We start from the raw sequence: 12787 nt of genomic DNA, 5'->3' as shown, positions 1-12787 counted from the left end.
CCTGTGGGGCTAAATCCAACCCAGATTGAATCAGAGCGGGGACCCAGGTCATGTCAGACCAACTTGGCCAGGAAGGAAAGGACACACACACACATTCTCTCATACACCATCTTGAAAGTTGGCACTCTTGCCTCTTCCACAGGCCGGAAACAGGATGCCTGGTTTGTGGTGGACCCTGAGTCTGGGGAGACTCAGATGACACTGACCACAGAAGGCCTTTCTACTCCTCAACTCTACATTGGCCGGACACGTACGTCACCCTCCCCTCCCCCCCCCCCCCCCCGTTTTCTTTGCCCAGGCCTGACAGTTGCCATCTGAGTTGAATTCAGGCTAGCCAGTCAATCTGACAATCAACCAGCATTTTAACTGAACACTGAGCTCGAGGTGCAGTGATGCAGTTGGTCATCAGGCCTCCAGCCCAAATGCCTGGGAAGGCTCCAATGCTACAAGAGGGACAATCTCTGGAGTCGGGTTGGGGAAGCACCACATGATGACTGTATTCTGGTAAGCTTGCTTGTGACACACAGAGTACACGGTCTCCATGCATGACCCAAGGACCCCAGCCCTGCGCTGGAACACAACCTACCGCTGCTACTCAGCACCCCCCATGGATGACTCACCTGGGAAATGTGAGTGTCACCTTTCTCAGCCTTACCTCAGAGCACAGTCCCCAGCCTGGGAATCCCTGAGTGACATCAGGATCAAGAACTAGCACAGACTGATCCACCTTATTCTGCACCACCACCCCCCACATGCTGAATAATACAGCCTGACATCACTCTGATGATCACATAGCCTGAACAATACACCTGAACATATCGGTACCCCCAAATGATCCCAGCAAGGTAGCCTGAGGGGGTCTTTGCATCTTAAGAGAACCCCTCTATGCAGCCTTCCCAATACCTTGAGCAATCTTGTCAGGTCCTAACTGATCTCAACATGGTGACTGACTCCCTGCAAATGGTCTTGAGTGACTCCCCCATATAACTCTTATTTTTTTTTAAGATATATTTATTTATTATTATGTATACAGTGCTCTGCCTGCATGTATATCTGCAGGCAGAGGAGGACATCAGATCACATTATAGATGGTTGGGAGCCACCATGTGGTTGCTGGGAATTGAACTCATGACCTCTGGAAGAGCAGACAGTGCTCTTAACCGCTGAGCCATCACTCCAGCCCCCCATATAACTCTTGCTACACCCTTGGTATTATACCCATCCTACACAACTTTCTGAGGCACCTCCCAGGGGCTCCTAGCTAACCTTTTAATTCTCTCAGTTCACCATTCTTCATGAAGTACTCACTGTGAAGGTAACTCTGACACATGAGTGACATCACCAAGGTTCCTAACTGACCCCTTCATATTCTAGGTGCCTCCCAAAGGACCCGCCAGCCTCTGGGCCACACTAATTGATCCACCTTAATTGATCCACCAAGTCTGGTCATGTCCATGATTGACAACCTGCATCTTAAAATCTCTCCCTCAAATGACCTCTCATCTTAACTCTTTCGAATGATGCGGACTCACAGACACACATAAGCCAACTTTGGATAGCTCCAACCTATCCCTTCCTGTTTGAAACAAACTTGGGTTAATCTTCCTATGTGCCAGCACCCCCTTTGTGGCCTCACATGACCTTTGTACCCCTGAATGAGCTCCCACCCCAGCTGCTTTCTGGTGTGTTCCATGAGATCTTTCTCTGAGATCTCCCCAGCTGTCTTTCTTGGTAGACATGAGCCACCTGACATCCTGTGGGATGGGCCTGCTACTCACTGTGGATCCAGGAAGTGGCACTGTGCTATGGACCCAGGACCTGGGAGTGCCTGTGATGGGCATCTACACTTGGCATCAGGATGGCCTGCGCCAGCTGCCCCATCTTACATTGGCTCGAGACACCCTACATTTCCTGGTCCTCCGCTGGGGCCACATCCGACTCCCTGCCTCCAGCTCCCAAGACACAGTGACCCAGTTCTCTTCCTTAGACACCCAGCTTCTGTGAGTGTCCATATGTAGAGCCCAGGGAGGGACTTTCTGGAGGTGTTACTGCCCCAGTCAAATAGCCAGTTGTAGTGTTCAGCTGTGACCCACCAATACAGACAAATCAGGTATCAGGATAGTGTCCCTAGGACTTCTGGGTACTCAACATTTAGCAAGTGATTGAGTGAAGTCTGTCCTGGGAGGGTTCTCTGGGTCCCATCATCTTTTGGTCCATAGATATCATATCAAACATTGTTAAATACTTTTTAAAGATTTATTTATTTATCACATATACAGTGTTTTGCCTGCGTGTATGCTTGTACACCAGAAAAGGGCACCAGATCTCATTATAGATGGTTGTGAGCCACCATGAGGTTGTGGGAATTGAACTCAGGACCTTTGGAAGAACAATGCTCTGAGCCATCTCTCCAGCCCTGATTGTTAAATAAGTGCTAGCCTTCCTTTTGCTATCCTAAGATACAAGCTGGAGAGGTCAGGGCTGCCCACTTGTTCCATACTTACTATCTGCCAGTCATTGACTGGGCTCTGGGAGTCCAATAGCAAACAACAGAGTCAGTGTTCCTGCCTACAGGAAGCTCAGAGTCTAGTAACTCTAGTGAGGAGACAGACATATAAAACGCACTTATAAGATAAAGGTGAAGGATCGCTGTGAGTTCAAGGCCAGCCTGGTCTACAAAAGTGAGTCCAGGACAGCCAAGGCTAACACAGAGAGACTCTGTCTCGAAAAACCAAAAAAAAAAAAAAAAAAGATAAAGGTGAGGGGGGCTGGAGAGATGGCTCAGAGATTAAGAGTACTGTCTCTTCTTCCAAAGGTCCTGAGTTCTAGTCCCAGAAACCACATGATGGGTCATAACCATCTATAATGAGATCTGGTGCCCTCTTCTGGCAGAACATTATATACATAATAAATAAATCTTTAAAAAAAAAAAAAAAGATAAAAGTGAGATAAAGGTAAAGAGACAGAAAGAACACCTCAGAATGAGTTTAGAAAAAAGATGAAAAAAAAATTCAAAAAAAAATGACACCATGGGGCTGGGCATGTCAGTGCACACCTTTAATACTAGCACTTAGGAGGCAGTGGAAAGTAGATCTCTGAGATCTTGAAGCCAGCTAAAGCTACCTAAGGAGCATTCTCTCTCTCTCTCTCTCTCTCTCTCTCTCTCTCTCTCTCTCTCTCTCTCTCTTACATAGTAAAACCTTCATCTTTAAAAAAAAGTGAGATATATATTGAGAAAATGTTGCTATAGATTTTGTAGCAGTTAATTTTGCTGCATAACAAACTACTCCAACACTTGTAGATTGAAAACAACAGACACTTGCTATTTTTCAAGATTCTGTCGGTCATCTAGGTAGTTTTTTCTGGTCTCTGAAATCAACTGGTGACTTGGTGGAGGCAATGACCCAGGATAGCACCACTCACCTATCTAGAAGTCGGTGGGCTACTTGGCCTAGGAGGTGTCAACTAGAATGTCTCATTTATGTACCATAAGGTCTTTCTTCCCTTGTGGGAGAGTAGGCTTCCTTACACTGTAGTCTCAAGGCTTCCGATAACAGTACTGAAGGGCAACTCCCAATGCACGAGACCCACTCAGGTTTATGCTTATGATTTATTTGTCCCCTTGGCTAAAGCAAGTCGCACGGTCAATCCCAGAGACGATATGGAAGAAAATACAGAGGGCATGGGTAGAGTAATGCTGAAGCTACCCACCAGCATCTCTCTCACTCTCTCATCCTTCCCTTTTCCCTCTCCTTTAGGATGACACTGTATGTGGGGAAAGAAGAAGCTGGTTTCTATGTCTCTAAAGCGCTGGTCCACACTGGGGTGGCTCTTGTGGTGAGAAAGGGATCTATGAGTGGCCTTCAAAGACAGACAGAGCAGGAAAGACCTTTCTTTCACATGTGGCTCTCCATCTTCCGCCATAGCCCCGTGGACTGACCCTGGCACCCATGGATGGTCCCACAACAGATGAGGTGACACTTCAAGTCTCGGGGGAACAAGAGGGCTCCCCCAGAACCGCTGTGAGATATCCCTCAGGCAGCGTGGCCCTCCCCAGCCAATGGCTACTCATTGGTGAGGTTCCCTGGTTTTAATTTGAAGTAGATGAAGATAAAAGACTTATAAGCCCAGTTTCTGAGTTGGAACACTGAAAGCATCCTCAACACTCTGACTTTTATTCCTACCACTTAGGATATCATGAAATTCCCCCAGTCCTGCACACCACCATACTGAGGGTTCATCCCACCACAGGGAAAAAGTCTGCTGAGACAAGAGCCCCAGGGGACCACCACGCTCCAGCCCTCTTCTCTGAGGTCTGTGCTGGGATGGAGGGGGGTATTGGTGAGCCCAGAAGGTGTGTACACAGCCCTTGTACCCCAGTCAATTGCATGAAAATTCCCAGAAAACATTCTGTTGCTCTTACTATCAGGCATATTTAAAATGTCAAAATTATATTGGCTCCCTAAATCACAAAGCGTAGTCCCCAGATTTTTTCCTTACTCTTCAGTGTAAACATTGTAAAATATTCATCAAGTGAGAAATTGAAAACAGAAAAACTATAAAGGCACGCTCTCCCGGGAGATTGGAGAAGCGCTTGTAAGTAATTCAAGGCTAGAAGGAGCAAGGATTTTCAAATATCCAGGAGTTTGATTCAGGTGCACTAAATTCCTAATCTCTAGAGGTGAGCCTCATAGTAGCAACAATACCCTCATGAGCACATGAATTTTTTATCCATTCAAAGAGAAGCTGGTCTTCAGTTAGGTTTGGTAAACGCCTCTCGTGAGAGCCATGATGTTTTAGAACCAAAGACGGCACCATGTGGTCCTTCATACAGGAAACCCTCCCTACCCCTTCAGCTAAGGGCTGTCAGGACCCCAATGATGAAGAAGATTTAGGGGTTTCTCACAGGAGGTAATACCAAGAGTGAAAGCCGCTTTGTTCTTAGCTCCTAAACCTGAGGAAGGAGGAACCTTGGGATCCAAAACTACATTCTGAAGACTCTTATCCAGGACTGGGATCCCAAGACCTGCTGGCAGCTAGCTTCACAGCCATCCTCCTGGGAGCCTGGGTCCTCTACCTGATGAGGCAGGTAAGTCCAACATCCTGACCTTGGCCATCTTAGAATCTTCCTAGAGAGAACTCAGCTTCCTCCTTGCCCTATTTCAGCTGCCTCTTCCTTCCTCCCAGGAGCCTTTGCTCCTGTGCTCTGTAAGTCCAAGCCCTACTGTGAACCCAGCTCTGGCAAGGTGGGGCCCATCAGGAAGAAGGTTTGAGCATACTTAAACCCATGTGTTACAGCAGCAGCAGCAACAGCAACAGCAGCAGCAGCAGCAGCACCCTTCAGCACCAGCAGACCCTCCTGACTCTTCACAGGATGCTCAGACACAGCTCTCAAGGACCACCCTGCAGGACCAGAAGAGATTTCAAAGCCCTCCAGAGCCATCCCAGCCATCCCATGACCCTGAAGGTGAACTTGAGTACACAAAATTGAGGAGTCAAAAGGAGAGGAAAAAGGAGGGATGAATATAGTTTAATTTCAAAATCCAATCGTTAGAAACCACAGATGGTGGGATAGATAAGAGACAAGTCTCCTCGAGTGTCTTCTATGATGTTATTGTTATTTTCAGTCTTCAGTTGCGGGTAGAACTGTGTGTAGATTAAACTGTGGTCAGCTAACTTTTGAAAAGTTGCCTTTGAGTGTCTGTTTTCTCACTGGTGCAATGAAAATACAAAATACCACCTCACTGAATCGCTGCACTGTGAGAGGTAGTCGTCATCGTTAGCTGGGGACATACCTCACTTAGGAGATGTGTTCCTACTATGCCTAAAGCCCTGGGTTCCTTTGGTTTAATTTTTTGTTGTTGCTTTTGGTTTGTTTGGTTGGTTTTGGTTTGTGAAGACAGGGTTTCTCTGTGTAGCATTGGCTGTCCTGGACTCGCTTTGTAGACCAGGCTGGCCTCAAACTTACAGGGATCCACCTGCCTCTGTCTCTCTGAGTGGCATTGATTAAAGGCTTGCACCAGCATGCCCAACTGAAGCCCTGGGTTTGAACCCCGGCACTCATAAACCAGGCACGGTGGTACACTCCTGTGATCCTAGCACTCAGGAAATGGGGGAAGGGTGATCAGAATTCCAGGCCTGTTCAAGGTCTAAAAAAAAAAAAAAAAAAAAAATCATGCCTAAGTGATGTTAATAATTGTTTTAAAATACTATTTTTCGTGATGGTAGCAGAAAATCCCCTCAGTGTGGTTTTGATTTTGTTTCAGCAGTCCTCTCAGTGTTTCTTGGTTTAATTTTTAGCTTAATCCCTCAAAGACCCAGTGGTATCTGCTCAGGGCGTAGGGGGTATAGCTTATGTGTCTACTGTTACCTCTAGCCTTCTGCTCTTTGGCTCTGAGCCACACTGGTGCCTTTTGTGTCTTTGTGAGCTGGTGCTGGTACCTCCCCTTTGCTGTTCACCCTACTTCCTTATGCCAAATTCTCATCTGCTGTCCATTTACTCAAGCTCATGTCTGCCCGGCTCCTGGCTTGAGGCTCCAGTATTCACCCATGTCCCCCCTTTTGTTTTGTGTTTGTTTGTTTGTTTGTTTGTTTTTGAGACAGGGTTTCTCTGTGTAGCCTTGGCTGTCCTGGACTCCCTTTGTAGACCAGGCTGGCCTTGAACTCAGAGATCCGCCTGCCTCTGCCTCCCAAGTGCTAGGATTAAAGGTGTGCACCACCACCGCCCAGCTGTAAACTTTTTATAATAGAGAACTATGTGTCTGTGTGCACATGTGTATCTGTGCATGTGTATGTGTGGGGTATACACAGGTGCAGACACATGAAGGGATTTTGTGTGCTGCTCACCTGGAATGTAGACGATGCCAAGTGTCCCTATCGCTCTCTACAGTATTTTCTTGAAGTTGGGAGCTAGGCCGGCAGCCAGGAAAACCCAGAAACACTGGTGGCTTACAGGCGCGTGCGTGGTGCCAGGCCTGGATTTCATCTGGCTTCTGGGGACTCAAGTGCTCTAACCTGCTGAGCTCTCTCTCTCAAGCCCCAAGGGCATGGAGTTCTTCACCACTCCGAATGAGAAGCTTCTCCTCTTCCTAGCTAAGTGAATAGGTAGCAATAGCCCGTGGAAAGGAGATCATAGCTCAGCGGTACACTTACCTAGCACATGTGAGGTCCTGGCTCTGGTTCCCAGTGCTAAAATGATAGTGGGGATCATGGACCCTACATTTGGCTTAGCCGGGACACCTAGTTATGTTAAATGCCAAACATAACTTATCCACCATAGGGAGTGTTCTCAATGCTTTGAGACAAGCATGCATGAAACCACAATAGATTTACCTACACAGAGCCTGATACTTTTAGTTAAACTAATACTTTCATTTAAACTCACTGGGGGGAAATCTCTATATAATGTTCATTCCCTGTGATGTGTGTGTGTGTGTGTGTGTGTGTGTGTGTGTGTGTGTGTGTGTTTTGCATGTGCAGACAAGAGGACAACCTCAGGTGTTGTTTCTTGGGAGCTATAGACCTTGACTTTTTTTGTTGGTGGTGGTTTTGGTCTTTTGGAATAGGATCTCTATGTAGTCCTGGATGTCCTGGTTAGTCACAGAGGTCCTCCTGCCCCTGCCTCCTGAGTGCTGAGATTAAAGCCATGCACCACTGTACCTGAATAGGCCTTGATGTTTTTGTTTGTTTGTTTGTTTTTCGAGGCAGGGTTTCTCCATGTAGCCTCGGCTGTCCTGGACTCACTTTGTAGACCAGGCTGGCCTCTGCCTCCTGAGTGCTGGGATTAAAGGTGTGTGCCACCACACCTGGCGGCCTTGATTTTTTTTTTTTTTTTTTTTTTGAGGCGAGGTACCTGGGGTTGACTGAGCCAAGGAGCCCCAGGGATCAGCCTGCCTCAGCCTCCTCAGTCAGTGCTGGGTTACTATGGCCAGCTTTCCACAGGGGTGCTGGGATCAAACTTAAGTTCCCAAAGCAAGGCAGGCACTTTTATTGACCGACCCATCTCCCCAGACCCAACCTCACCCGTCTTAATTGCACACCAAGATTTTTTTTGAGGGCACTGTGCCATGCTGTAGGTGTGCACTGCAACAGCCAGTATCACCCTCATTTGTTATAACTGCACTCAACCTCGTCACACTGTCGACTCGAATTCACCATCTTATTGGAAAAAAATCAACTTCAATGAAATGAACTGTTGTTATAGTAAGTGTTAGAGGTCAGAAGAATGCAGAGAGATGAAGGGGAAAGAAACAAGGACAGAAGGTGCTCAAAGGGGAGTCACATATGGCCCACTCCCTCTTCCACATAGCTACTTGAGACTCACACCCATACAGGTGACATCACTATCAGCCCTGAGTCACTTGCCTAGCCACACCAATAGTAGCACCAGCCACTGGAGCCATGCATCTGGCCTCTGGGTCCTTGCTCCTAGCCACACTGAGCACAGAAGGGTGCAAGTCTGGAGAGAGGTCAAGGGGGGAGAGTGGGTCTGGACTATGGCTGGCAGAGAGACGCAGTGAGGACGATGACGTCACTAAGACCACACTCTCTTCCTTTCCCGCAGCAGAGCAGCCCACCGTTGTGGGGAAGATTTCCTTCAACCCCAAGGATGTGCTGGGACGTGGGGCAGGCGGGACTTTTGTTTTCCGGTGAGTGGCAGGTGGAGCCCAGGCTGCAGCTAGTGTCACTTGCTCTTTTGACAACAACCAAAGGACAGGCATCCTTCCAGACTCCCAGACCTGAGGGGCAGGTCCTGATCTTTTTCCTTATGGGCTCTAAGCTCCCTACCCCTGGTCCACCTCTCAGAGGACAGTTTGAGGGCCGGGCAGTAGCTGTGAAGAGGCTTCTCCGAGAGTGCTTCAGTTTGGTTCGGCGAGAGGTGCAGCTGCTACAAGAGTCTGACAGGCACCCCAATGTGCTCCGCTACTTCTGCACTGAGCGTGGTCCCCAATTCCACTACATTGCCTTGGAGCTCTGCCAGGCCTCCTTGCAAGAGGTGAGGTGAGAGAGCAGGGAGGTAAGGAGTGAGGCCTTGGGCTGGAGAGTGACATTTTTGCCCCTGCCTAATCTTAGTATGTGAAGAACCCAGACCCAGACCGCTGGGGCCTGGAACCTACCATGGTGCTACAGCAGATGATGTCCGGCTTGGCCCACCTACATTCCTTACACATAGGTACCCTGTCTTATCTCCAGTCCTTAGCCCCCCGTCCTTCCCCATCAGCAGTCGCTCACTCGCTCTCTCCACTCCCTTCCTGTAGTACACCGTGACCTGAAGCCAGGCAACATTCTCATGGCTGAGCCTGACAGCCAGGGCCAAGGCAGAGTGGTCATCTCTGACTTTGGCCTCTGCAAGAAGCTACCTGCAGGCCGTTGTAGCTTCAGTCTCCGTTCTGGCATTCCAGGCACAGAGGGCTGGATGGCTCCAGAGCTCCTGCAGCAGCCCCCAGACAGCCCTGTGAGTCTGCCCACCAGCCACAGGGCTTCCTCTGAAAGACTCCCCCACCTCCCCAGGGGTAATCATTCCCCCTCTTCCCCAAGGTGGTCTCCATCTGTTCTGTAGCTAAGAAGACATTTGGCAATGTCTGGAGGCATCTTGGCAGGCTAGCCTTGGGAACAAAGTGCCTCCCGCATCCTGTGAGGCCAGGGGTGCTGCTAAACATTCGCCAGTACACAGAGCACCACTCACTCCCTGACCTACATCAGTACCACCCAGGTTGAGAAACCATGACTGGAAAATGACTTTGTTGACACAGGGTCTTACTACCTAGCTTAGGCCAGCCCTGAACTCTCGACTTGCCCACTTCAGCCTCCTGAGTGGCAGGATGGATTGCAAGCATCATGCCTGGCTTAGAAAATGTTTAACCTTTGCTGGGCTTCACAATCATTGAGGAACTCAGATACATAAAAGCCGGGTGTGGTGACCTGGGAAGTGGAGGCAGGAGGAACCTGAGTTTAAGCTACATAGAAAAAAGAAGATGCTGGCTCTCACCTGTTCTGACCTTTTAGCCACATAGGACCCAGTATCAGTGTAGACGTGGGGTGAACAATAAGGGAAAGTGAACTAATACTAAGGTGTGACAGTACAAGCACAGGGCAGCATCGACCCCCATTGAGTTTGGGACTCCAGGACTCTAGATCTGGATTCATGGTGAGTGGGTGGGAAGAGAAGCAATAACGGACCAACACAACATTGGGCAGAGCCACGCCCACTCCTAAAGACAAGAGAAAGTAATGGCCAGGGGACAAGAGACTTAAGGACTGGTGTTAGAAGCCTGCCTATACAATATAGTTTTTATATTAGGCATTGGGAAAATCCCCTACACACACACACACACACACACACACATACCTTAAATTATCAAATGCACTTTGAAAAAAATTCAGCCAAGTGTGGTGGTGCACGCCTTTAATCCCAGCACTTGGGAAGCAAAGGCAGGTGGATCTCTGAGTTCAAGGCCAGCCTGGTCTACAAAGAGAGTTCAGACCAACCAAGGCTACACAGAGAAATCCTGTCTTGAAAAACCAAAAAAAAAAAAAAAAAGAAAAAGAAAAAAGGAAAAAGAAAAAGAAAAAAAAATCAGCTTTGCCATTCGGGCAGACTCCTGGTGACAATTAGTGGTCAGGCCCATGCTAGGTCACCAGTCTTCACTGACCTGTGAGTGTGGCCAGCCTTGCTCAGTTCCACTACTACCTATACCCCCTGACCCCTGCTCCCAGAGGGATTTTAGCAAGGCCCAGTCCCTCCTCCTCACGCCCATCTCTCTGGCCCCCAGACCAGCGCTGTGGATATCTTCTCTGCAGGCTGCGTGTTTTACTACGTGCTTTCTGGTGGCAGCCACCCCTTTGGAGAGAGTCTCTACCGCCAGGCCAACATCCTCTCGGGGGATCACTGTCTGGCTCAGCTGGAGGAAGAGACCCATGGTGAGGGAGAGCCAGGCAGGACCAGCAAAGATGGGAGGAAGGAGGCGTTGAGAGTAAGCACACGGAAACCATCCCTTTTCTTCTGCCCTCTAGACAAGGTTGTGGCGTTGGACTTGGTGAAAGCCATGCTGAGCCTGCTGCCCCAGGATCGCCCCTCAGCAGGAGAGGTCCTGGCCCACCCCCTCTTTTGGAGCAGAGCCAAGCAGCTCCAGTTCCTCCAGGTTAGATGGAGATCTTGGGGAACCCGCTCCCAACAAAGCTTCAAACTGGGTATTGTCTTAGTTAGCTGTTCTATTGCTGTGAGGAGACACCACAACAAAGGCAACTTGCAAAGGAAGCATTTATTTGCAGACTAGCTTACAATTTCAGAGGGTTGTCCATTTTAGCATCTTGGTGTTTTGATGGCATGCAGGCACGGTGATGCAGTAGTAGCTGAGAGCTCACTCCCCCCCGCCCCCCACACACACTCCCAGAGACAGGGTTTCTGTGTAGCCTTGGCTGTCCTGGACTCACTTTGTAGACCAGGCTCAACAGCGATCCGCTGCCTCTTCCTTCCGAGCGCTGGGATTAAAGGCGTGTGCCACCACGCCCAGCACGAGAGCTCACTTCTCTAGTCCACAAGTTGTAGGCCAAGAAAGGAACCCTGGGCCTAGTGTGGGCTTTTGAAACCTCAGAGCCCACCCCAAATGACACACCCAATCCTTCTCAAACCGCTCCACTAACTGGGGACCAAATATTCCAACACACGAGCCTATGGAGGCCATCCCATTCAAACCATCACAGGGCCTGAGCTAGTGGCCAAGGAAAAGAGCCTGGTCACCTTGGACCCTGGGATCTGCGCATTGCTCTAGCTGTCCCTGTGTGGAAATGCACACCTGCAGTCATTCATGTTGTGACATTAATGCACTCCTCCATGTGTGACCTTGGGCAAGGGACCACCCCTGAGCTACAGGCTGCCTACCTGCAGAACAGGGGCACCAATGCTTCCCTTCAGGTGGGTGGTGGCATGGAGGTGGGGCATAGGGACACCATCTTTTCCAGGAGGCAACAGCCCTTGCTCCCAAGCATCAGCCATACCACACAGCCCTGGCCCCGGGGCCTCTGAAACTGGCCACAAGGCTCAGGAGCTCTATGGGGTCCTAGGATGTCAGCGACTGGTTGGAGAAGGAACCAGAGCAGGGGCCTCTCGTGATGGCGCTGGAGGCAGGAAGTCACAAGGTGGTCCGGGAAAACTGGCACAAGCATATCTCGGCACCACTGCAGGCAGGTAGAGGCCGCACTTGGGTGGGCCTGAGGGACAGAGACCCAGGATGGACACCTCTGCAGCCCATCTCTCTGCCCACAGATCTGAAAAGGTTCCGGTCATACAAGGGGACGTCAGTGCGAGACCTGCTCCGTGCCATGAGGAACAAGGTGTGTTCTGGAGCCTGGGCGGGACAGGGATCAGGGATGGTCTGCCGTAGCTGAGCCAGGGACCTTGTCCTGGTTCATTTCCAGAAGCATCACTACAGGGAGCTCCCAACTGAGGTGCGCCAGGCACTAGGTCAACTCCCTGCTGGCTTCATCCAATACTTCACGCACCGTTTCCCGAAGCTGCTGCTCCACACTCACCACACCATGAGGACCTGCGCTTCTGAGAGCCTCTTCTTGCCTTACTATCCACCAGCTCTGGATGCCAGGAGGCCCTGCCAGATCCCACAGATAGCTGAGATAGCCAGGGGCCCCAACAGCAGACCAAGGAGTTGACCCTGTGGCCTCAGGAATGTCAGAGAAGATGGATACCCATTTAGCATCCTGAGACTATTGGAGCAGAGATCAAGGAACCACCCTTAAGAAATACAGGACCAGAAAAAAAAAAAAAAAAAAA

General features: G+C 49.6%; 1 protein-coding gene across 1 annotated transcript in view; it reads left to right on the top strand.

The window, feature by feature from the left end:
* Ern2 (endoplasmic reticulum to nucleus signaling 2) overlaps window positions 1-12763 on the top strand; it is an 18623-nt gene extending 5860 nt beyond the window's left edge. The window contains exons 8-24 of the mRNA XM_051147179.1: window positions 143-250; window positions 528-629; window positions 1736-2000; window positions 3759-3837; window positions 3927-4074; window positions 4192-4313; window positions 4946-5089; window positions 5314-5467; window positions 8564-8648; window positions 8806-8995; window positions 9073-9172; window positions 9258-9454; window positions 10773-10920; window positions 11014-11141; window positions 12064-12187; window positions 12266-12333; window positions 12418-12763. Coding sequence (XP_051003136.1) covers window positions 143-250; window positions 528-629; window positions 1736-2000; window positions 3759-3837; window positions 3927-4074; window positions 4192-4313; window positions 4946-5089; window positions 5314-5467; window positions 8564-8648; window positions 8806-8995; window positions 9073-9172; window positions 9258-9454; window positions 10773-10920; window positions 11014-11141; window positions 12064-12187; window positions 12266-12333; window positions 12418-12666 — 2411 coding nt within the window. The 3' untranslated portion in view covers window positions 12667-12763. The remainder of the gene's footprint in view (window positions 1-142; window positions 251-527; window positions 630-1735; window positions 2001-3758; window positions 3838-3926; window positions 4075-4191; window positions 4314-4945; window positions 5090-5313; window positions 5468-8563; window positions 8649-8805; window positions 8996-9072; window positions 9173-9257; window positions 9455-10772; window positions 10921-11013; window positions 11142-12063; window positions 12188-12265; window positions 12334-12417) is intronic.
* Window positions 12764-12787: the final 24 nt, after the last annotated feature.

The sequence above is a fragment of the Acomys russatus genome, chromosome 5 (assembly GCF_903995435.1).
Source record: "Acomys russatus chromosome 5, mAcoRus1.1, whole genome shotgun sequence".
In the NCBI taxonomy this organism is placed as follows: Eukaryota; Metazoa; Chordata; class Mammalia; order Rodentia; family Muridae; genus Acomys; species Acomys russatus.
This window is presented reverse-complemented; position numbering and strand designations above follow the sequence as displayed.